This window comes from Triticum aestivum, chromosome 1A (genome assembly GCF_018294505.1).
Source record: "Triticum aestivum cultivar Chinese Spring chromosome 1A, IWGSC CS RefSeq v2.1, whole genome shotgun sequence".
Classification (NCBI taxonomy): domain Eukaryota; kingdom Viridiplantae; phylum Streptophyta; class Magnoliopsida; order Poales; family Poaceae; genus Triticum; species Triticum aestivum.
The window spans coordinates 46,659,065-46,680,449 of NC_057794.1; the positions used below are offsets into that span (position 1 = coordinate 46,659,065).

The window sequence follows — 21,385 nt, forward strand, 5'->3', positions numbered from 1 at the left end:
AATTTCTGTGTATTATGTTCAAGAAGACCTCGTCGATTGCACTCCTCATTGCAAAGTTCTGGTCTGTGATGATGTTTTTAGGGGCAACACCACCAATTGCATGGAGGAATGTGTTAAACAGCCAGACAAAGTTTTCCTTTAGTTTGTTTCGAACGAAGCCACACCCAAACTGGATGGATTGAACATGGTTATTAATTCCAATGAATGGTGCACACGACATCTTGTACATGTTTGTCATGTATGTCGTGTCAAACGACAAACAGTCATTATACTTTGCATATGCCCTGCGTGATGCGCCATCTATCCAGAACAAGTTCTCAACCCTGTCCTCATCATCAAGTTTGATTCTCTAGTAGAAATATGAATCTTTGGCCCTCATCTCTTGGAAGTATGCAATTGTGCTCCCAACGTCCTTGTGGCGGTGCTCTAAGCGGAACTTAGCTCATTGATTAGCAATGTCTTGTGTCGTGTAGGGTACGTCTTTAGCGCTTCCGTAGAACCATGACATCAGCTGCATCTGCCTCGCAGTCTCAATGTTGCATCCATGCAGAACCCTCAAGAAGTCCTGCTCCTCCTTCGGAATGTACCGATGTGATGATAAGAATTTTGTTAGGGAAGGCTTTTTGATCAGGGGGTGATTGTGGGTGTCCTCGAAACGGTCAACAGTCCACCATGCATCATCGTGGGATAGGTACATGTGCGCTTCACATTCAGTCCTAACAACTTTCTTTTTTTTCCTCTTCTTGACAATGCTGTCTGGGTTTTCCACATCTTGCAGCTCATCCCTGTCCTTGCGTCGTTTGCCATATTTTGTACAAACTAGTAGCACCCTGCTTATAGTTCCATCAACCCTCTCTTTCTTGAATTGCTGCCTAATTGCAAAGCCAGTTCTGCGCGCGTAGGTGCTGTAGTGGTCACGTGCGCTCTCCATGGTGTCAAATTTTGTCCCTTGCAAAGGTGGCTTAGGTGTGGAATATGCCTCCATGTTGCTGCCTTCCATATCAGCATCGATCCCAGCAGATTCTGGAGTTGCTGGTTCACTTATTGTCTGCTCTCCAAGGCTCCCAGCTCCCGTGCTTGCATTTGTTCCAGCACTATGTGCACTTGTTCCACCACTGGGCAAGCTGTTGTTTGCGCTGATTGCCCGAGCACCTGCATTTTGGCCTGGTAGATTAGTGGAATATTACATGATAAATAACAGTTTTCCATCATGGTAGTTTTCTGAAGATTCAGTGAATGTATCTTTCTTTTTCATGCCTAAACAACCCTGGTAATTTGCATACTCTGAACCTGGTATTATGAGTGCACCAATGCTGGTAATTTACAAACCAACTTCAACAGTAAAGCATTCTTTTCTGCCTAAAAAACCTTGGTAATTTGCATCCTATGGACATGGTAATATGTGTGCACCAATGCTGGTAAGTTTCAAACCCACTTCAATAGTAAACTATTCTTTATGCCTAAAAAACCCTGGTAATTTGCATTTTCTGGACCTGGTAATATGTGTGCACCAATGCTGGTAAGTTTCAAACCCACTTCAATAGTAAACTATTCTTTATGCCTAAAAAACCCTGGTAATTTGCATTTTCTGGACCTGGTAATATGTGTGCACCAATGCTGGTAAGTTTCAAACCCACTTCAATAGTAAAGTATAAGACTGGGTTTTTCATTCCATGATGATATGTAAACAGTAATGTTGGTAATTTTACATGTCCCCATGATGTTTGGGTATGCTGAATTGCTGATTGGTGTGCGCGCTGCATCGCCTTCTTCATGCATTCTACCCCCTCCTCCATCCTCTGCATTATATCCTCTGCTAGCATCCATTTATCTACTCTTGTTTGATTTGTTTTCACATTTGCACGTTAGTACACATTTACACGTGTTCACTATATTTTTGAAACTCATTGTTTTGTTTTACTCTTTGCATAGGTGTTTGAAGGCAAGAATCGCAGGGGTGATTGGGAAGAACACTAAACAGGAGAATTTACAGTACAACATGAGCATCTCCATTAAAAGGCAGCACTTTTCTTTATCCAATGTTAGTACTTAGCTAAAGTGGATGATAACTTTTACTATGTACAGATTGATAACTTGATTACTTCATGCAGTATAACATTCTTGTAGACTGAAAAATGTACCTTTTTTGCAATGCATCTTCCATTGTATGAGAGAATGATTTTTGTGGTCAATAAAGGTTCCTCTCTCCTTTTTTTCGTCTTTATTTTTCCATGGTAGAACACAAAATCTATGTTTAGTGTAGTAGGGGAATGGGGTATTTTTTTGGGTACTTTGTTTTGTTGCATGAAGTTGGTAAAAAAAACTACGGGGGGCTGGTAATTTTGCACTTAGTTGATTGGTAACTCACTGCAATAGGCAAAATTATGAGAGAAGTCTGCTTATTCTGTTTTTCTAGTGGTGAAAGGATGGTAATTTTTGCACAGATTGGGAGGGGGTCTGGTGGGTTTGGGGTAAGTCTTTGTATTAAGCAGAATTTTTTGGAGATTTTTGGATGAGTCTTTGATTCTTACCAGGGTGAGGTGATGTTGCCTGGTGATTTCTTCGCCGTATCCCTGGTAATTTCCACCGCTCCCCTGATGATCTGCTCTTGTTTGATCCAGATCTGGAGGAGGGGTAGGTCTTTGGTGTTGATTTTGAGCAGCTGTGTAGGGGGGAGGGGCGGGTGGCTGGTGGGGAGGGTGAGAGAGGGTATACTTGCGTGGAAGGTAAGGGGGGTGGGGGAAAGTTGCGATCTGGAAAGTGCATCGTGGGGGGATGGCATTTTCTGTTGGGCCTTGTACAGTGATCGGCCTGGTTAGCTGGCGGAGTGGTCGGTCTGGTTAGCTGGCGGGGTGTTTGGCCTGGTTAGCTGGCGGGTGATCGACAGGTAAGGTAAATTTTTTATCGGGCACACTGTTGCCAAATATCGCTGTCCATCTTTATAATTTATTTTCAGTTTTGTTGCTTTTCCTAACACATTTTTTATTTTATTTTCAACACGATGGAATCCCTCCACGGTGGTTATATTTTCATTTCCAGCTAACCGTATTTTGTACAAGTCCAGGAGGAAGAAGACATGAGACTTAGAGCCCATGGAGATGGAGGAGAACATGACGCTCAGTCCAGCCATCCACGAGAGAGATCATTGCCTTTGTCTTCGCCTCCTTGAACAACAACTTCATTAAGTTCCTTAATGACACATTGTCAAATTCCCCCCTGTAGGGGTGCGATGGTTGATACTGAAAGTCCTGGCTTTCACAGTTGCAGCGTGCCACTGATCGATCCAGGAGAGAGTCGCTCGTCCACATCGTCAGTAATTAAATTCCTACCTTTTATTAAGGCTTGAGCACACCGTGCTCATGAACTAGCTAGGATGGTTTCAGCACCGGATGCGGTGATATCCTTACTTGTAGACAATGCAACAATTCAGCACCGAATTGGTGCCTACTTCAAGCTTTGCAACAATTAGGTATGATCACATTTGAGCTTGCATGATGGTACCGTTCTTATTCTTCAGGTTTTAGTTCCTTTCAGGTCATAGTTGGCAACATGGTTCAGGGATGCATCAGTTAAACATTTTGGGGCTACTATAGATAAGTATTTACGAAAAAGCTACAATACTCCTTCAAGTTAGATTTATACATGAACTGCAAAGAGTTTTATGAATGTATCATTACATTGTTTTGGGTTTACACATGAACTGCAAAGAGTTTTAGGAATGGATCATTATATTGTTTTGGGTTTATACATGAACTGCAAAGAGTCTTACCATGATTTCCTGTACTAAAAAGGACTGGTGCACACTTGCTTCGCTGGAAAGAGCCCCCCTGTTTTACTATCTTTGTTAAGCCCATCGAAATTGGTAAATGATTCGGTTCCTTTTCATCAACTGGAAATTATAGGTCCGTGGCAACACTGCCGGAGTGTGCGCCGCCTACACTGACCATGAAACTTTAACAAGTATAGACCTGCCTTAAGTATGTATGTAGTCTACTTGTGCATTCATTTTCCCCTTCCCCTTGCATATGAATCCATCTGATCATGTAATTCCATCTGCATTTCAACAGGAGTAGCATATTCTGGTAGCCAAGAGCTTTTGGAAACATCAGTGATCAAAGAGGTCTCCAGCAGAGATAGCAGAGGTGCTCATGAGGAATGAAGAGACAGACATCACACTCGAAGGTCTTACTTATCCAGTTCCTCCAGGGAAAGAAAGATGGCGCTGGCAAAACAGAAAATGTGGACCAGGTGGCCAAAGAGGAAGAACAAGAGAGAAGTGATGTTCCAGACAATCAAGATCAGCAAGATAGGAGGACCAGGTGGCCAAAGAGGAAGAACAAGAGAGAAGTGATGTTCCAGACAATCAAGATCAGCAAGATAGGAGTAATGTGTATACAATGCGAATATCATACAATTAGTGCCAGGAACTTCCAGCAACAATGTATCGTTTTTCTATAACGATATCAATTTTGGTAACAATAAGGTAATCTGGTATCGTGAATTGTGATACAATTTGAGTGCATACAAACCAAGTTATGAACTGAGTAAGCTGCTATTTCAATGCACAAATACTGTTCAATATAAGCAGTCTACAAGGTTCAAATAGTCAATGTAGTCAAAACTCAAACCTAGTATATTTAAAGGAAACTTAGCATGCCTGGCTTCTATGACACATTCCAAATCAGTCTTCAGTACAAGTGTTCACCCCATTTTCTTCTCGTAGGTCATACTCGACAATTAGGCCAAGATTGTCAACAAACTTGTGATACACCTGGCACCCAGCGCACTGTGTGTGCAGTGCATGTTAGAAAGTAATGAACAGCATATCTCAGAAAATAAATGAGAATAGACATGGACTTGTTTAATATTAAAAAAGAGAGCGCGGTAGGCAGATAAGGTCAGTACTAATATAAGCAAAGCTGCTGGATGTACAATGCAATTAAATAAATACTCTGAACAATTTACCTGAAGAAAAACTGTTCCTCTTTCATAGGCCACCCTGTTTATCAAACGCTCTGTCCTTGCATCACATTTAGTACATGTAAACTTCACAAGCAAGCTTCTTCTAGGAAGCTTTATATCAAAACTAGCTTCCTGCAATATCAGATAAGAAACATATGTTGTTTTAAAGCCATTCTAGACAACAGGTTAATCCGCAGTATGACGATTCAATTTCAAAGTGTGATTTCATACAGTACAATTTACTATTTTAGTATATAGGAGTATGGTATAATGAATATCTACATCATTAAGCTTTCAGCCTACCCAGTTCAAAAGCTATGGTTTGTGCCAAGTTTTGAAGAGTACATTGCTGCATGAGTATTATGTGGGGGCTGCATAATTAAAATGCCTAAAAGTACAAGACTGAAAGAACCCAAAAGGTACATCGTCTATGATACGTTTAGCATTTGTATTTGAACTGGAATAGGATTGCATAAGCGCATTCAACAAGTGATCTGAACCGGTGCACAAAAGGCAGGCAACACGCAGACAACCAGTTCATCCATAGCCGGGGAGGGGGGGGGGGGGGGGAGGGGGTTCTCACCGCCGGTGACGCTGCCGAGGCGTTGTCCGGACCAACCTCGCCGGAGCAGGCACACACATACAGTCGCCTACGACGACATGAAACCCTCAGGCTCCTGCAAGGAGAGCACACAACCAACCTTATTAGCTCAGGCGTCGTTGGGGGAGCTGAATCCGACAAGGGCAAGAAGCAAGCTAGTACCTGGGAGCGGGCGTCCCGGGCATGGGATTGGAGGAGGCGACGTGAACTCGTGACGGGGGTGAGCTACGGGTGAAGGGGCTCCCCGGGAACGGCAGCGCCGCCGCCGCCGAGCAGCCGTACGCCGCAGCCGTCGTCGCCATCGGCCGGCCGGTGGCTACTGGATTGGACTGAAGATGGAGAAATAGAAAACGCGAAGTTGGACCGTTGGATTGATGATGAATGGCACAGATCGCAGTGCTGGGATCCGTAGTACACGCAAATGAGGGGAATGCTTGTATGCAAAGAGGTCCCTCGTCTTTGGTGAATTTGCTTCCGCCATCCTCCTCCTTCAAGCCACAATCACCCACCAGGCCACCACTCCCGCCTATCTCCGCACTGCTTCCCGACGGCGGCGGCGCTGCTCCAGATCTACGGCCAAGCGCACCCCTTCCCTTCCCTTCCCCAACTACTCCCGCCGAAGGCCGCCTACGGGGCAACCCGGCCCCACATCATCGAACGGGAACCGGCCGCCGCCGCCGCCACGCCCGGGGGCCGCGGGCGCACCGCCTCCGACACATCTACGGCGGGAGGAGCTCTCCCTGCCCTGCTCGCGCGCAAGCTGCAAGGTGGGTACCTCGCTGCTTCCCCTTCCCCCCAATGCCATTCCGGATGGGATGCATTATGTGCTCGCTACCACATGTTAATACATGACCATGATGCATATAATCATGTAACAAGCCTCCTGTATATCTGGCAAAACTACAAGGAAGATCAGATCCTAGTTTTGATGGCATGATTGTTCCATGATAATGATATTGTTTAACACCCAACCTATTTATTTAGTGTTGTATCCATGGCAAATGTGACTGTTGAAACAGCCTGTTACATAGCTCCTGCACTCTAGGTTTACATAGCTGCTTATTTTGCATCCAACTCACTAGTCTTACTGAACTCGAGATTTGAAGAAAACGAGCATTCTCCAGTAGCCAAATTATTAAGGTAATCTCAAATCTTCCAAAAATTCTTCAGCCACATTTTGCTTAGTTAGCATGCAAACAGTTTGCGCATGAGCACCACCCGGTTGTATTGTCGGTTGATGGTTGTATGTGTTGGTCTATGTTGGTGATAATGATAATGGAATATAGCAAAATGTGGCTTCTCGGTGTTTTTTGGTGATGCTAACGCCGGTTTACTCGTTTTTTTTTTGGAATATACCAACCCGGTTATAACGCCCGGTTGAAGAAGCTTAATCGGTGTTTAACATGTGTCCACCTTGGACTGGTGTTTGCAAATTTCCCCTCGTGATGAATGGAATATAGCTCCTCTGCATCCTCTACATAATTCCTGCAAATTGGTTTATTTTTATCTATTATAGTGATAATGATTTGATCTTATCTGGCACAAAATTGACAACCACTACCATAATCACAATGCTTTGTAAATTTATATGATGCTATATTTTTTGAAGTAAGACCATGCTAACCTGGTTCTCTTGGAAAAAGGGACATGTGAGATTGCATTATATGGTAGTATTACTTGCGAGTATTGTGCAAAATAATGTGTGCTTTGGTTTTTCTCTTACCTTATTTGCTTGGGCTAAATGTTCCAAAGATATGCTGATATTTAAAGGCAATCTTCCTTTTGTGCAGGCTAGAGTTTCCCATAAATAACTAGATGGCTCAAGCTGCAAGGCTGAGTCTAAGAATGCAGAAAGAGATTAAACTTCTGCTCAGCGATCCACCTCCTGGAGTTTCTCTTAATCTGTCTGATGAGGAAAGTTCCTTGCCGTCTTTATCGAGCATTGAGACCAGTATGTACCCCCCACCCACCCATACACACACACACAGTCATCCCAAACAGTGCCTATATTTGCCATTCCAACTATTTTCTTGTCGATTTGATGTGACTTTTCTACTCATTAAATGAAGGAATTGAGGGCCCTGAGGGAACAGTTTATTCAAAAGGAGTTTTCATTCTGAAGATCCAGATTCCTGAGAGGTTTGTTTTGATTATGATGGAAGCCAACCACCCCTTCCCTTTTTGATTTGAATGTTCTGACAGTCACGCTTGCTGAAATGCAGATATCCTTTTCAACCTCCCAATGTGACTTTTGTTACTCCCATCTATCACCCCAACATCGACAATGGAGGACGCATTTGCCTTGACATTCTAAATTTACCTCCAAAGGTTAATTATGTGAACTGAAACTAATTTATGATTACATGAATTATCTTGTGCATAAAGGTAGTCCTCAATCCCAACAATTTTGTGTATGGATAACGAATACTGATGTGCAGGGTGCCTGGCAACCATCACTCAACATTTCTACTGTTTTGAGAAGCATTGGTTTGCTGCTAACTGAGCCAAATCCTGATGACGGGCTCATGGCGGAAATAGTAAGTACTTGTTTTTGGAAGGAAATGGAAATGCATTTGTTTCACAATCGTAGGCAGATCAATGATCATATCATGACAAAAAATGTCTTCGTAATTCAACCATGCTGTTATTTTTGTTACAGAGTCAAGAGTACAAATACAACAGACAAGTTTTTGACATAAATGCTCAATCTTGGACTCAGAAGTATGCTAATCCGGCAGTAGTTGGCACAAGTGGTTGGAGCTCTTTAGATGCTTCAGTTCAGGTACACAAGCGCCTGAAATTTTAATCTCCACTTTGTTGTGTTCTTGTCGTGAGCTTACTGTGTATACTGATAGGCACAGACCATGAAAATGGAGAACTCACAGAACCTGGAACCTTTGCTGGAAGTTCCTAACAAAGATTGTGGAGGGAGTCGAAAGAAGATGCGGTTACTGGGTAAAAAGTTATCACTAAAATCAGAAGGATCTGAAGAGAATGCCAGCACTCTTAAGCAGGATGTGGTGGCAGGCCACTTACTATCCACGGCAGTATCCACTCTTCCTACTACATGCTTGTCTCATGTTTCTGTCAGACAGAATCCTACTTCCGAAAGTATTTCTGCCAGTGCTGATAGTGGAGTAATTTCAAAGAAACAATACCAAGTAAATAGAGCAAACTTCCAGTTACATGGACAGAGACCTTCTGTTACATTAGAGGCTCCAAACCAAAGGACCAGTGACAGTGTGGAAGGTAAGTTCCCCAATCATCTTCCAGTGTCAGCATCCGATACTAAAGATCATGTCACGCAATCTTCTGGTGATGTCTTAGTGAAGAGTATGACAAAAAGCATTGGTGAATCATCAGGTAATGTGCATAAATCATCAGAAGGCAATAGAACGACTGTTGGGTCACTTGGTCAGACGATGCAACTGAAATTGCTAAAGCCTGAAAGCAAGAGCAATGATCAGAATGAATATATGGCTCCAGATCATCTTTCTTCACTGCCAGGTTTTAATAATCTGCAGAAAAAGTCCTCAGATGTTTCAAAGGAAATTTCTATTGGATGTGCTGATCTGGTTCAAGACAATTCTCATACTGAGCATGTACTTTCTAAAACCCAGTCGGTAATACATAAAGAATACAATCAAGGTCGAAAGAAGCTGAGCTTACTAAGTAAGAGGCTGTCACTGAAATCTGAGCTGCCTGAGATGGACAGGACAAGTGACAAGGGATATAAGCCATCTAATTGTTCACAGGATGATAGGAAGCCTAGTGAACTGCCATTGTCAGGTCCAGTTGCCATGAGCCGAACCAGGGACCTGGGCTTTGTTGATTCACAGAAAAGTTTCAGCCAAAGCGATCGTCCCGTCAAACAGAATGCAACATCTATGAAAAATGTTGTTTCAGACAGTGAAGATAGTGCAGACGAATGTCAGGTCATTGAACCAGGCCTTGTTCAATCACACAAAAGTGTCAGCCAAAGCAATTGTTCCACCAAACAAAATGTAAAGCTGATGGAGATTGTTTCAGATAGCGAAGATAGCGCAGACGAACGTGAAAAAAAACCTTCAAGATCAAGGTTATCGTTGATGAAGAGGCAGTTGGCTGGAAAGCTTCGAAGTTGATTCCATCCGAAAACGTTGCTGTCATGTAGATGCTTTGAAGATGAAGATGTCCCATTAGTAACCAGGCTGTTTCTGGGCAGCTCGCGCACGTTTTGATGTTTATATTGCTTTATGATGTGGCGACTGTTGTGGTTGTGTTAGCAGCTAGTCTCATTGGGAGCAACTCTGTTTCTATGTTTTTATCCCTGGTTACGATGTAAAAAGAAACAAGCAAGAAAGCAACGTGCTTTCTTTTTATCTCATATGATGCTTACTTTCTCTTAAAATCAGTTTGGTTAACAATTTGAATACCAATATTCTAAACAATTTGGAAAAAGGATAGCTTGCATACTTGCTTGTTCAGTAAAATTGATAAGTTATTAAATTATTACCTATGCATTCTTGCCATCTAATTTTTCACATCTAATCATATATCTGTGAGCAAGCTCGTATTTACAACTCCATAGTTTCTCCACAGCAAAAAGGGCTTATTGTTCCCTCGTAAGCCCATTTATTTCCTGGCAAGCGGTGCATTCTGTATTTGTTTCAGTTGTTTGTATTATTTATTCGTGTTACAATTCATTTTCTTGACAATTTTGTACTGATTGTTTCCGAAAATTACAAGCTGAAAGGTCGCAAAATTTAGTCTCTATGGGACGTCATATAAGATGAGGCGCCCCTGGAAAGTACTCCCTCCGTTCCTAAATATAAGTCTTTATAGGGTTTCCACTATGAATTACATACGGATGTATATAGATGCATTTTAAGTGCGGATTCATTCATTTTGCTCCGTATGTAGCCCATCTAGTGGAATTTCTACAAAGACTTACATTTAGGAACGGAGGGAGTATTGGTTAGTCTGCCTGGTAATATATAAATAACATGTGCTGATGTGCATTTCGGGCAATTTTTTTTTTTTGCGGGTACGGGCAATTATGGTATGCTTGTAGTGTTATTGACAGGTTACTTCCTGCTATTCATGTCCTTTGTCGCTCCTGTTAAACCTTTGCAAGCATGTTGCCCGTATTCTCATTCTGTTAAAAATAGGTTTGCCCCTACCATAGCTGTCCATACGGGGCATCCATCCATTGTAAAGACCTCGGGTTATAGGTGAGTTACACAGGCCAAACACCAAAGTTGAGAACACTTTATTATTTTGGGACGGACCGAGTATTTGTTCTACCCCTGCTCCATATTCCGGCATGCTCCGATATGTTGTAAAACTAGTTTCTTCGACAGTGACAACAAAGAACTCTCCACTTGTGCAAAAAGCTCTGATCCAAGATCCTCCTCAGAATTCTAGCAACACATGTGATTGCTTACCTGCTAAAGACATTTTTTTTTATTATGGAATTTTTTTGATCTATTCATCAAACATCATGGCAGTACAAAGAACACACGAAGCAATAGTTAGGCCTTGAGCATCTGGGGCAAAATCTGTCGGCAATCAATGGTTAGGCCTATTCCAAAAAATCAATGGTTAGGCAGTACGTTTCGAGAGAGCACAAATTTACTCTTCTTTTGGAAACAAATCTGTCAGTTAACAGCTTCTGAAGCAAGTTTCAGTTTCGTCAGGTTTATGTGTTTGCTTTCTTTCCATCAGTTTTGTCAGTAGAATGTTTTCCTTCAGTTAGCAGAAATAAGCTGAGCTGCGACTCGGCCGTAGTTTGTTAGGTGTTTCCGCGGCCCTGAGCTGATTGTGGGATGGCACGAAGTAGATGGTCACGGCCGCATCACGGGCGACATGCAGGGAGAGCTGGGATGGCGGTGCTCACGACCCGGACGTGCCTAGCTTTTTGTTTTCAGTTAGTTTTCCTGTAATCGCTGAATAAGGAGCAATTTAGCAGAAAAGCTGCGAGGTTGAACGTGACACAAAAACTCCATTGTCCCTCTCATGAGCTCCACCGCTAGGTCTAACAAGTGGCATCGGAGCCGTTTTGTTAGGTCCCTGACAGGTGACGACGGCAAGCAGAAGGCAGGGAACGTCGATGACGATGGTGGACAGGGCGCGCCAAAGTCCGCAGCCGGCCATGGGCGCGAGCTGGCGGTGGCGAGGCAGTACGCGCGGGTCGTGTCCGGTCCCTCCAACGTGCCGCCGTTGACCCGGACGAAATACGCGGAGTGGAGCCTCCTCATGGAGGTTGCGATGCAAGCGAGAGGCATGTGGCACGAGATCGAGGGAGCTGAAGACCTCGACGACGAGTTTGGATACCACAACGACCGGGGCGCGACGGAGTTCATCCTCCGATCGGTGCCGCCGGAGATGCTGCCCATGCTGTCGAAACACAAGACCTCCCAACAGCTGTGGGAGGCGATCCGCGCTATGCGCGCGGGCTCCGAGCGCGTCTGTGACGCCAAGGCGCAGACACTTCGCGGCGAATTCGATCAACTCCGTCACAAGCCTGGTGAGTCCATTGATGATCCGGCGATGCGCCTGATAGGGCTGTGCGCGCGGGTCAAAGAGCTCGGAGACACGATCAATGACAAGCGGGTGATCCAGAAGTGGCTTCAGATCGTCCCCAAGGGCTACTCGGAGCTCACGATCTCCATCGACAACGTGGTCGATATGGACACAACCTCGATCGAGGAGATCATCGGCCATTTGAAGGCGGCCGGAACGGTACGAGCTAGACGCTGAAGAAGAGGGCGTCAGCAAGCTCCTATTCACTCTGGAGGAGTGGAACGAGCACCTCGGGCGTGGTGATCAGGGTGGCTCCTCGAGCGGTGGCGCAAACGGCGGCAAGAAGCCGCGCGGAAAGGGCCAGGGCGACCGCGGCAAGAACGTCACTCGCCTGGGCAGCGACAAGGGCGGGCCCAAGCGTGCTGGCAACTATCACTACTGCGGCAGTAGCGGCCACTAGTGTCACATCCCTAACTTCTGGTTTTGCACTAGACTAGCTCCATATGTGCATCATGTTTAAATTTGAAAGAAACTTGAAATGGGGATTGATTAAACCCTAGCACCAGAAAGAATTCAATAGGATGAAATAAAATCTTTTTCAAGAACCCAAAATGCCCTTTAAAAATGTTCATGATTTTTGATAAGGTGAAAACCTCTGCCAAAAATCATGAGAATAATTGTTGGCCATTTATGGATTTTGAATTAACCCATATTATATTTGAATTGGGGCATTTGAATTTTATAAATATTTTAAATGCTCCAAATATTCTGAAATCACTTGAGAGCCTCTGGATTAATTCAGCTAGTGCCCATATTTATGTTCAGAATTTAATAAAATAATTTAGTTCTAAACTAAATCAAAACAGAGAGCGAATAAATAGAAAACTGAAACAAAAGAGAAAGGATAGAAAACCTACCCGCACTTACCTGGCGCTCACCTGGCAGCCCATCTGGCCGGCCCAGCCCACCAGGGGCAGGGAGGTCTTCTTCCTCCCGCCAGTCGGACGCACAGCGCGTGCCCGACGCGCGCACGGCCACCGCATGCCACCTCCAGCCCGCCTGCTCGCTCTGCATGGCTCTAGACGACGCCACGCAGCACCCTGGACCCCCTCGACCCTCCGCCTCTTCCCCTCCTCTACTCTCCGCGCGGCACCATCGAACACACCCGCCGTCGCCGACGAGCACCACCACGGCCACCGGCCTCCACTCACTTCTCTGACGCGCCCCCAAGCTCCGCCGTGCCGCCCTCGTCCTCTCCATTGGCTCACGCGACCGGAAGAGCCCCGACGCGTCGTCCCCGACCTCTTCTCCCTCCTTGGATCGCCGAGATCGACCTCGCCGCCCTGCTCAGCTCCGACCTCCCCCGAGCCCACTAAGACGCGTGCTGCAACTGTTGTGAGCTCACGGACCGATCCTCCCTCCTCTCCTGCTTGCGCTCATACTCTAGCTCCGTTCACCACCTCCGCAGAAGCTCGCCGCCGCCATGGCCGACGAGCTCCATGCTCCTGAGCTCGCCCGCTCGCCCCAGCATCACCAACGTGCTCGCCGAGTTCCTGTGAACCCGCAGAACCCACGGGTTGGCCCTGCCATGCCTTGTAGCGCCATCCCCGCCGTTGCCCAAACTCCGGCCGCCCAGCTCGACGCCATCGCCGCTACGGTCCACCTTGCTCCCTCCCGTGGCCACAGCTGGATGCGCGCGTGCGCCAGCAACCCATAGCCGCAAACTGCGAGTCAAACGGTTGCCGGACGGCGAATCCCGAGCGCCTCCGCCGCTCTATTTGGTCGCCGACGGCTAACCGCCGGTGCATCTGACGTGGCACAGTCATTAGTGGCTGATGACGCCCTAATTAACCCCCAGTGCCACTGCCATGTGGGCCCTTGTGCCTGTTTAGGTTAGTTTAATTCTTGGTTAGATTAGTGCTAATCTTGCGGACCCCACGTGTCAGCTTTGACTTTGACCAAGTCAGCGTTGGCCGGTCCCACCTGCCATCCACCCAAACCAGCCTTGAGACACTGACGTGCGGGACCCACATGTCAGGTTTGACCTGGCACGGTCAGTTGACTGCTGATGTCACAGTGACGCAATGCTAACGCAGTTAACCATTTTATGGATTTAAAATAATTCAGAAATTCCCAAAAATGTCCAAAACTTCTAAAATTCATAGAAATTCAACTGTAACTCCAAATGAAATAATTTATATATGAAAAATGATCAGAAAAATCCAAAGAATCTGTTTATGGCATTTTCATGCATGTTAGAACAATTTATGGCTGCTTTTTAGGACAAATCATATAAATGGCATTTGAATTTCACATATGGAGTTTGGATTTGAACCTTGGGTTCAAACCAACTCCGTTTAACTTGTTGCTAGCTACATTAGCTCAAATCATAGCATATTACCATGTCACATTCATGCATCATATTGTTGCATTGCATTGATTGTGTTCCTTCTCTGTTGCCGGTATTTGTTCCCTCTCGATAGACATGGTTCCGACGATGAGTTCGATGACACCGATGAAGAACTATATTATCTTCAGAAGTGCCAGCCAAGCAAAACCCCCTTGTTCATTCCGATACAATCCCACTCTCTCGCTCCTGCTCTCTTTTACTGCATTAGGACAACAACGATTCAACTGTTACATGCTGCGGTAGTTGAACCCCTTTCCTCTGCATGACCTGTCATTGCCAAAGTAAATAGATGAAACCCACTAGCATGAGTAGGAGTTGTTTGAGCCCTGATGTGCCTACTCATTCATGCTTGTTTGTCATGCCTACTACTGCTTAGAGTTGAGTCAGGTCTGATTCATCGGGAATGAATAGGAATGGTGATGAACATGTCCTACTGTGTGTGAGCTAAGTGTGTGAACACGATTTGGTAAAGGTAGCGGTGAGAGGCCATGTAGGAGTACATGGTGGGTTGTCTCATTGAAACTGTCCTCAGGAAATGAGTTCTGTGTTTGTGATCCATGAACAACTACTACCACACATTGGGATCCTTAATTGACTCTCTCGACTTATTAATTGCCTTGATCTCTGTCCAGGAGTTGCAACTAGTTGCTGGTGTTTGTAGGATATGTGTTGGAGGCCGTGCGTAGCGCTGACCCTAGGGGTGGGCTATGATGCGGTAGATACATTGTGGCCGGGTATGCCGGGCACCCGTTTGGTGTCGTAGAACCCTGTACACATCGTTTGGGGCTGTGAGCGAAACCTCGGCCGGATCTCCTTGCGGATGGAACCCGAATAGGCGATAAATCTGGACTAGAGACTTGTGTGGTTAGTCAGGTCGTGCCGAATCCCTCGCCAGGCTTCCACTTGAAGGTTGCCAAGATACACGACGTGTACATGGTGGTAAGTGGCGAGAGCGTGTGTGAAGAAGTACACCCCTGCAGGGTTATAAATGATCTACTCGAATAGCCGTGTCCGCGGTAAAGGACTTCTGGGTTGCCTGTACAGTTCATAGACAAGTGAAAGTGGATACTCTAAAATACGCAAGATAAGCGTGAGTGCTATGGATGGCGTTCTCGTAGGGAGACGGGAGCAGATCCATAGTGGTGTATTGATATGGTGAATATGTGGACTTGTGTGCGCCACCTCAAAGAGTTACTTGCAGTCGTAGTTCAGGATAGCCACTGAGTCAAAGCCGGCCTGCTACTATTAAACTCCACCACCCCCTTTGTTGATACTGATGCATATGTAGATAGTTCTAATGTAAGTCTTGCTGGGTACATTTGTACTCACGTTTTCTTAATTTATGTTTTGTAGAGAGACTTCAGTCTTGCTAGTAGTTCTGCGTGGACTTCGACGTTTAGCTTGTTACCTCAGCCACGATCTGATATCCTTGGGCGGGTCTTGTAGATAGTCAGGCTTCTCAGCCTTTTTCATTTGTAGTTTTTTGTACTCAGACATGTTTATGCTTCCGCTTGATGCTTGTATGCTTTGTATGTTGGGTCATGAGACCCATGTTTGTAATACTTGGCTCCTCGGAGCCTAATGAATAAATACTCTGAGTCGTAGAGTCTTGTTGTGATGCCATGTTGTATTTGCACATATCGAGCATATTGTGTGTATGATTGAAATGCTTGGTATGTGTGGGATCTGACAATCTAGTTGTTTATCCTTGGTAGCCTCTCTTATGGAGAAATGTAGTCTAGTGCTTCCACTGACCCTTGGTAGTCCGCTACAGCCCGGTTTACCGGAGTCCTATTAGCCCATCACTACTGCTCCGGAACACTTAGACTGGCCGGCATGTGATTCACTTTGTTCCTGTGTCTGTCCCTTCGGGGAAGTGTCACGCAGTGACATCCGGAGTCCTAATAGCCTGCTACAGCCCGGGTTGCCGGATTCCTGTTAGCCCAGTTGCTACAGCTCGGATTCACACGCTGCTGACCGACATGCTCGATGTTGTTTCATGTATGCCTGTCCCCATAAGTTAGTGCCACTTTGGGTTCATGACTAGTCATGTCGGCACGTGTTCTTTGTCATATGGATGCTAGCGACACTATCATATACGTGAGCCAAAAGGCGCAAACGGTCCCGGGCCAAGTAAGGTGGCACCCGTGGGAATACCGTGTGTGAGGCCGCAAACTGATATGATGTGTTACATGCTAGATCGGTGTGACTTAGGATCGGGGTCCTGACAACTGGGTCCATGAATGCCGCAAGAAGATCAAGGACGAGGGTGGCGGCTAGGCGAACGTCGCGGAGACAGAGGATGCAGATCCTACGCTTCTCATGGTGTAGGTGACATCGTTGCCGTGGAATCTGCACTGGAGGCGTGTGGAGACGAGGTGGTACATCTGCACGAGGAGCGCGCTGAGGTCAGCCTCCACGCCGTTGGAGGCGCCAAGGAGCCCCGATGGCATGTAACGCCCACGATGCGGCTATATCTCCCATGTGTCGAGGCATGACTTAGAGAGGCATAACTGCATGGTGGTTTTATCACAAGAGGGGTAATCTTCACACAATCCCATGTACTGAAAAAGAAAGGGATAACGAGTTGTCTTACAATCGCCACTTCACACAAATAACAAGTTTAAACATACATCATCCAGAATACAATCAAGGTCCGACTATGGAACCAAAATAAAAGAAGACAACCCCAAATGCTAGATCCCCGATCGTCCCAACTGGGCTCCACTACTGATCACGAGGAAACAAAACATAGTAACGACCAAACTCCTCGTCGAACTCCCACTTGATTTCGGTAGCATCACCTACACTGGTATCATCGGCACCTGCAACTGTTTGGAAGTATCCGTGAGTCACGAGGACTCAACAATCTCACACCCGCGAGATCAAGACTATTTAAGCTTATGGGTAGGGTAAGGTAATGAGGTGGAGCTGCAGCAAGCGCTAAGCAAATATGGTGGCTAACATACGCAAATAAGAGTAATATGAGAAGCTACGCAACGGTCGTGAAGCTATAAGTGATCAAGAAGTGATCCTGAAACTACTTACGTTCAACCATAACACAAACCATGTTCACTTCCCGGACTCCGCCGAAAAGAGACCATCACGGCTACACACGCGGTTGGTTCATTCTAATTAAGTCAAGTGTCAAGTTCTCTACAACCGGATATTAACAAATTCCCATCTGCCACATAACCGCGGGCACGGCTCTCGAAATTTTATACCCTGTGAGGGTGTCCCAACTTAGCCCATCACAAGCTCTCACGATCAATGAAGGATATTCCTTCTCCCCGAACAAACTGAACATACTCGGAATCCCGGTTACAAGACATTTCGACAATGGTAAAACTGTTGGAAATATGCCCTAGAGGCAATAATAAAAGTATTATTATATTTCATTGTTCATGATAATTGTCTTTTATTCATGCTATAACTGTATTATCCGGAAATCGTAATACACGTGTGAATACTTAGACCACACTATGTCCCTGGTAAGCCTCTAGTTGACCAGCTCGTTGTGATCAACAGATAGTCATGGTTTCCTGACTATGGACATTGGATGTCGTTGATAACGGGATCACATCATTAGGAGAATGATGTGATGGACAAGACCCAATCCTAAGCATAGCATAAAAGATCGTGTAGTTCGTTTTGCTAGAGCTTTGCAAGTGTCAAGTATCTCTTCCTTCGACCATGAGATCGTGTAACTCCCGGATACCGTAAGAGTGCCTTGGGTGTATCAAACGTCACAACGTAACTGGGTGACTATAAAGGTGCATTACAGGTATCTCCGAAAGTAGCTGTTGGGTTGACACGGATCGAGACTGGGATTTGTCACTCCGTATGACGGAGAGGTATCTCTGGGCCCACTCGGTAATGCATCATCATATTGAGCTCAATGTGACCAAGGTGTTGGACACGGGATCATGCATTACGGTACGAGTAAAGTGACTTGCCGGTAACGAGACTGAACAAGGTATTGGGATACCGACGATCGAGTCTCGGGCAAGTAACGTACCGATTGACAAAGGGAATTGCATACAGGGTTTGATCGAATCCTCGACATAGTGGTTCATCCGATGACAACATCGAGGAGCATGTGGGAGCCATCATGGGTATCCAGATCCCGCTGATGGTTATTGACTGAGAGCGTCTCGGTCATGTCTGCATGTCTCCCGAACCCGTAGGGTCTACACACTTAAGGTTCGGTGACGCTAGGGTTATGAAGATATGTATATGCAGAAACCCGAATGTTGTTCGGAGTCCCGGATGAGATCCCGGACGTCACGAGGAGTTCCGGAATGGTCCGGAGGTAAAGAATTATATATAGGAAGTGCTATTTCGGGCATCGGGACAAGTTTCGGGGTTATCGGTATTGTACCGGGACCACCGGAAGGGTCCCGGGGGTCCACCGGGTGGGGCCACCTGTCCCGGGGGGCCACATGGGCTGTAGGGGGTGCGCCTTGGCCATCATGGGCCAAGGGCACCAGCCCCTATAGGCCCATGCGCCTAGGGTTTCCCCCTAGGAGGAGTCCTAGTGGTGGAAGGCACCCCTAGGTGCCTTGGGGGGGGAGGGAAACCTCCCCTAGGCCGCCGCCCCCCCTAGTAGATCTCATCTACTAGGGCCGGCGCCCCCCCTGGCACCCCTATATATAGTGGGGGAGAGGAGGGACTTGATACACCAGCCCCTGGCGCCTCCACCTCCCCCCGTTACGTCTCTCCCTCGTAGTCTCGGCGAAGCCCTGCTGCTGTGACGCCCTGCATCCACCACCACGCCGTCGTGCTGCTGGATCTTCATCAACCTCTCCTTCCCCCTTGCTGGATCAAGAAGGAGGAGACGTCTCCCGTCCCGTACGTGTGTTGAACGCGGAGGTGCCGTCCGTTCGGCGCTGGTCATCGGTGATTTGGATCACGTCGAGTACGACTACATCATCACCTTGCAAGCTTCCGCACGCGATCTACAAGTGGTATGTAGATGCAAACTCTCTCCCTAGACTCGTTGCTTAGATGAACTCATAGATGGATCTTGGTGAAACCGTAGGAAAAATTTTAATTTTCTGCAACGTTCCCCAACAGTGGCATCATGAGCTAGGTCTATGCGTAGTTCTCTTTGCACGAGTAGAACACAACTTTGTTGTGGGCGTGGATTTTGTCATCTTACTTGCCTCTACTAGTCTTTTCTTGCTCAACGGTATTGTGGGATGAAGCGGCCCGGACCAACCTTACACGTACACTTACGTGAGACCGGTTCCACCGACTGACATGCACAAGTTGCATAAGGTGGCTGGCGGGTGTCTGTCTCTCCCACCTTAGTTGGAGCGGAATCGATGAACAGGGCCCTTATGAAGGGTAAATAGAAGTTGACAAAATCACGTTGTGGTGATTCGTAGGTAAGAAAACGTTCTTGCTAGAACCCAATTGCAGCCACGTAAAAGATGCAACAACAATTAGAGGACGTCTAACTTGTTTTTGCAGCGATTGATCATGTGATGTGATATGGCCAGAAGTTGTGATGAATGATGAATTGTGATGTATGAGATCATGTTCTTTGTAATAGGATTCACGACTTGCATGTCGATGAGTATGACAACCGGCAGGAGCCATAGGAGTTGTCATTATTTTTTGTATGACCTGCGTGTCATTGAATAACGTCATGTAAACTACTTTACTTTATTGCTAAACGTTAGTCATAGAAGTAGAAGTAGTCGTTGGCGTGACAACTTCATGAAGACACGATGATGGAGATCATGATGATGGAGATCATGGTGTCAAGCCGGTGACAAGATGATCATGGAGCCCCGAAGATGAAGATCAATGGAGCTATATGATATTGGCCATATCATGTCACAACTATATAATTGCATGTGATGTTTATTATGTATTATGCATCTTGTTTACTTAGGACGACGGTAGTAAATAAGATGATCCCTTATAAAATTTCAAGAAGTGTTCTCCCCTAACTGTGCACCGTTGCTACAGTTCGTCGCTTCTAAGCACCACGTGATGATCGGGTGTGATGGATTCTTACGTTCACATACAACGGGTGTAAGACAGTTTTACACAGCGAAAACACTTAGGGTTAACTTGACGAGCCTAGCATGTGCAGACATGGCCTCGGAACACGGAGACCGAAAGGTCGAACACGAGTCGTATGGAAGATACGATCAACATGAAAATGTTCACCGACGATGACTAGTCCGTCTCACGTGATGATCGGACACGGGCTAGTCGACTCGGATCGTGTAACACTTAGATGACTAAAGGGATGTCTAATCTAAGTGGGAGTTCATAATTTGATTAGAACTTTATTATCATGAACTTAGTCTAAAACCTTTGCAAATATGTCTTGTAGATCAATGGCCAACGCTAATGTCAACATGAACTTCAACGCGTTCCTAGAGAAAACCAAGCTGAAAGATGATGGCAGCAACTATACGGACTGGGTCCGGAACCTGAGGATCATCCTCATAGCTGCCAGGAAACAATATGTCCTAGAAGGACCGCTAGGTGACGCTCCCGTCCCAGAGAACCAAGACATTATGAATGCTTGGCAGTCTCGCGCTGATGATTACTCCCTCGTTCAGTGCGGCATGCTTTACAGCTTAGAACCGGGGCTCCAAAAGCGTTTTGAGCATCACGGAGCATATGAGATGTTCGAAGAGCTGAAACTAGTTTTTCAAGCTCATGCCCGGGTCGAGAGATATGATGTCTCCGACAAGTTCTACAGTTGTAAGATGGAGGAAAACAGTTCTGTCAGTGAGCACATCCTGAAGATGTCTGGGTTGCACAACCGTATGACCCAGCTGAACATTAACCTCCCAGATGAGGCGGTCATTGACAGAATCCTCCAGTCGCTCCCACCAAGCTACAAGAGCTTTGTGATGAACTACAACATGCAGGGAATGGAA

The 21,385-nt window shown here is 46.0% G+C and overlaps 3 protein-coding genes across 5 annotated transcripts; 1 reads left to right on the top strand and 2 right to left on the bottom strand.

The window, feature by feature from the left end:
• Positions 1 to 380: 380 nt before the first annotated feature.
• On the bottom strand, positions 381 to 2,766 carry LOC123112377 (protein FAR1-RELATED SEQUENCE 5-like). The gene is made up of 2 exons (XM_044533670.1): positions 2,532 to 2,766; positions 381 to 1,152 (listed from the first exon to the last, which is right to left on the bottom strand). The coding sequence occupies exons 1-2, from the start codon at positions 2,764 to 2,766 to the stop codon at positions 443 to 445; spliced, it is 945 nt and encodes a 314-aa protein (XP_044389605.1). The 3' UTR covers positions 381 to 442.
• A 1,662-nt stretch (positions 2,767 to 4,428) lies between these two features.
• On the bottom strand, positions 4,429 to 5,964 carry LOC123188936 (uncharacterized). The gene is made up of 4 exons (XM_044601227.1): positions 5,726 to 5,964; positions 5,546 to 5,639; positions 4,966 to 5,094; positions 4,429 to 4,786 (listed from the first exon to the last, which is right to left on the bottom strand). Exons 1-4 carry the CDS (start codon positions 5,863 to 5,865, stop codon positions 4,682 to 4,684), a joined length of 468 nt encoding a protein of 155 aa, XP_044457162.1. The 5' UTR covers positions 5,866 to 5,964; the 3' UTR covers positions 4,429 to 4,681.
• A 63-nt stretch (positions 5,965 to 6,027) lies between these two features.
• LOC123188924 (uncharacterized) lies at positions 6,028 to 9,977 on the top strand. 3 transcript variants are annotated; one of them, XM_044601217.1, is made up of 8 exons: positions 6,028 to 6,330; positions 7,354 to 7,514; positions 7,633 to 7,702; positions 7,786 to 7,891; positions 8,002 to 8,100; positions 8,223 to 8,345; positions 8,419 to 8,812; positions 8,927 to 9,977. In XM_044601217.1, exons 2-8 carry the CDS (start codon positions 7,379 to 7,381, stop codon positions 9,685 to 9,687), a joined length of 1,689 nt encoding a protein of 562 aa, XP_044457152.1. In that variant the 5' UTR covers positions 6,028 to 6,330; positions 7,354 to 7,378; the 3' UTR covers positions 9,688 to 9,977. The 3 variants fall into 3 exon arrangements, with proteins under 3 accessions (XP_044457152.1, XP_044457143.1, XP_044457138.1); XM_044601208.1 differs by having other exon boundaries at positions 8,425 to 9,977; XM_044601203.1 differs by having other exon boundaries at positions 6,029 to 6,330; positions 8,419 to 9,977.
• The last annotated feature ends 11,408 nt before the right edge of the window (positions 9,978 to 21,385 follow it).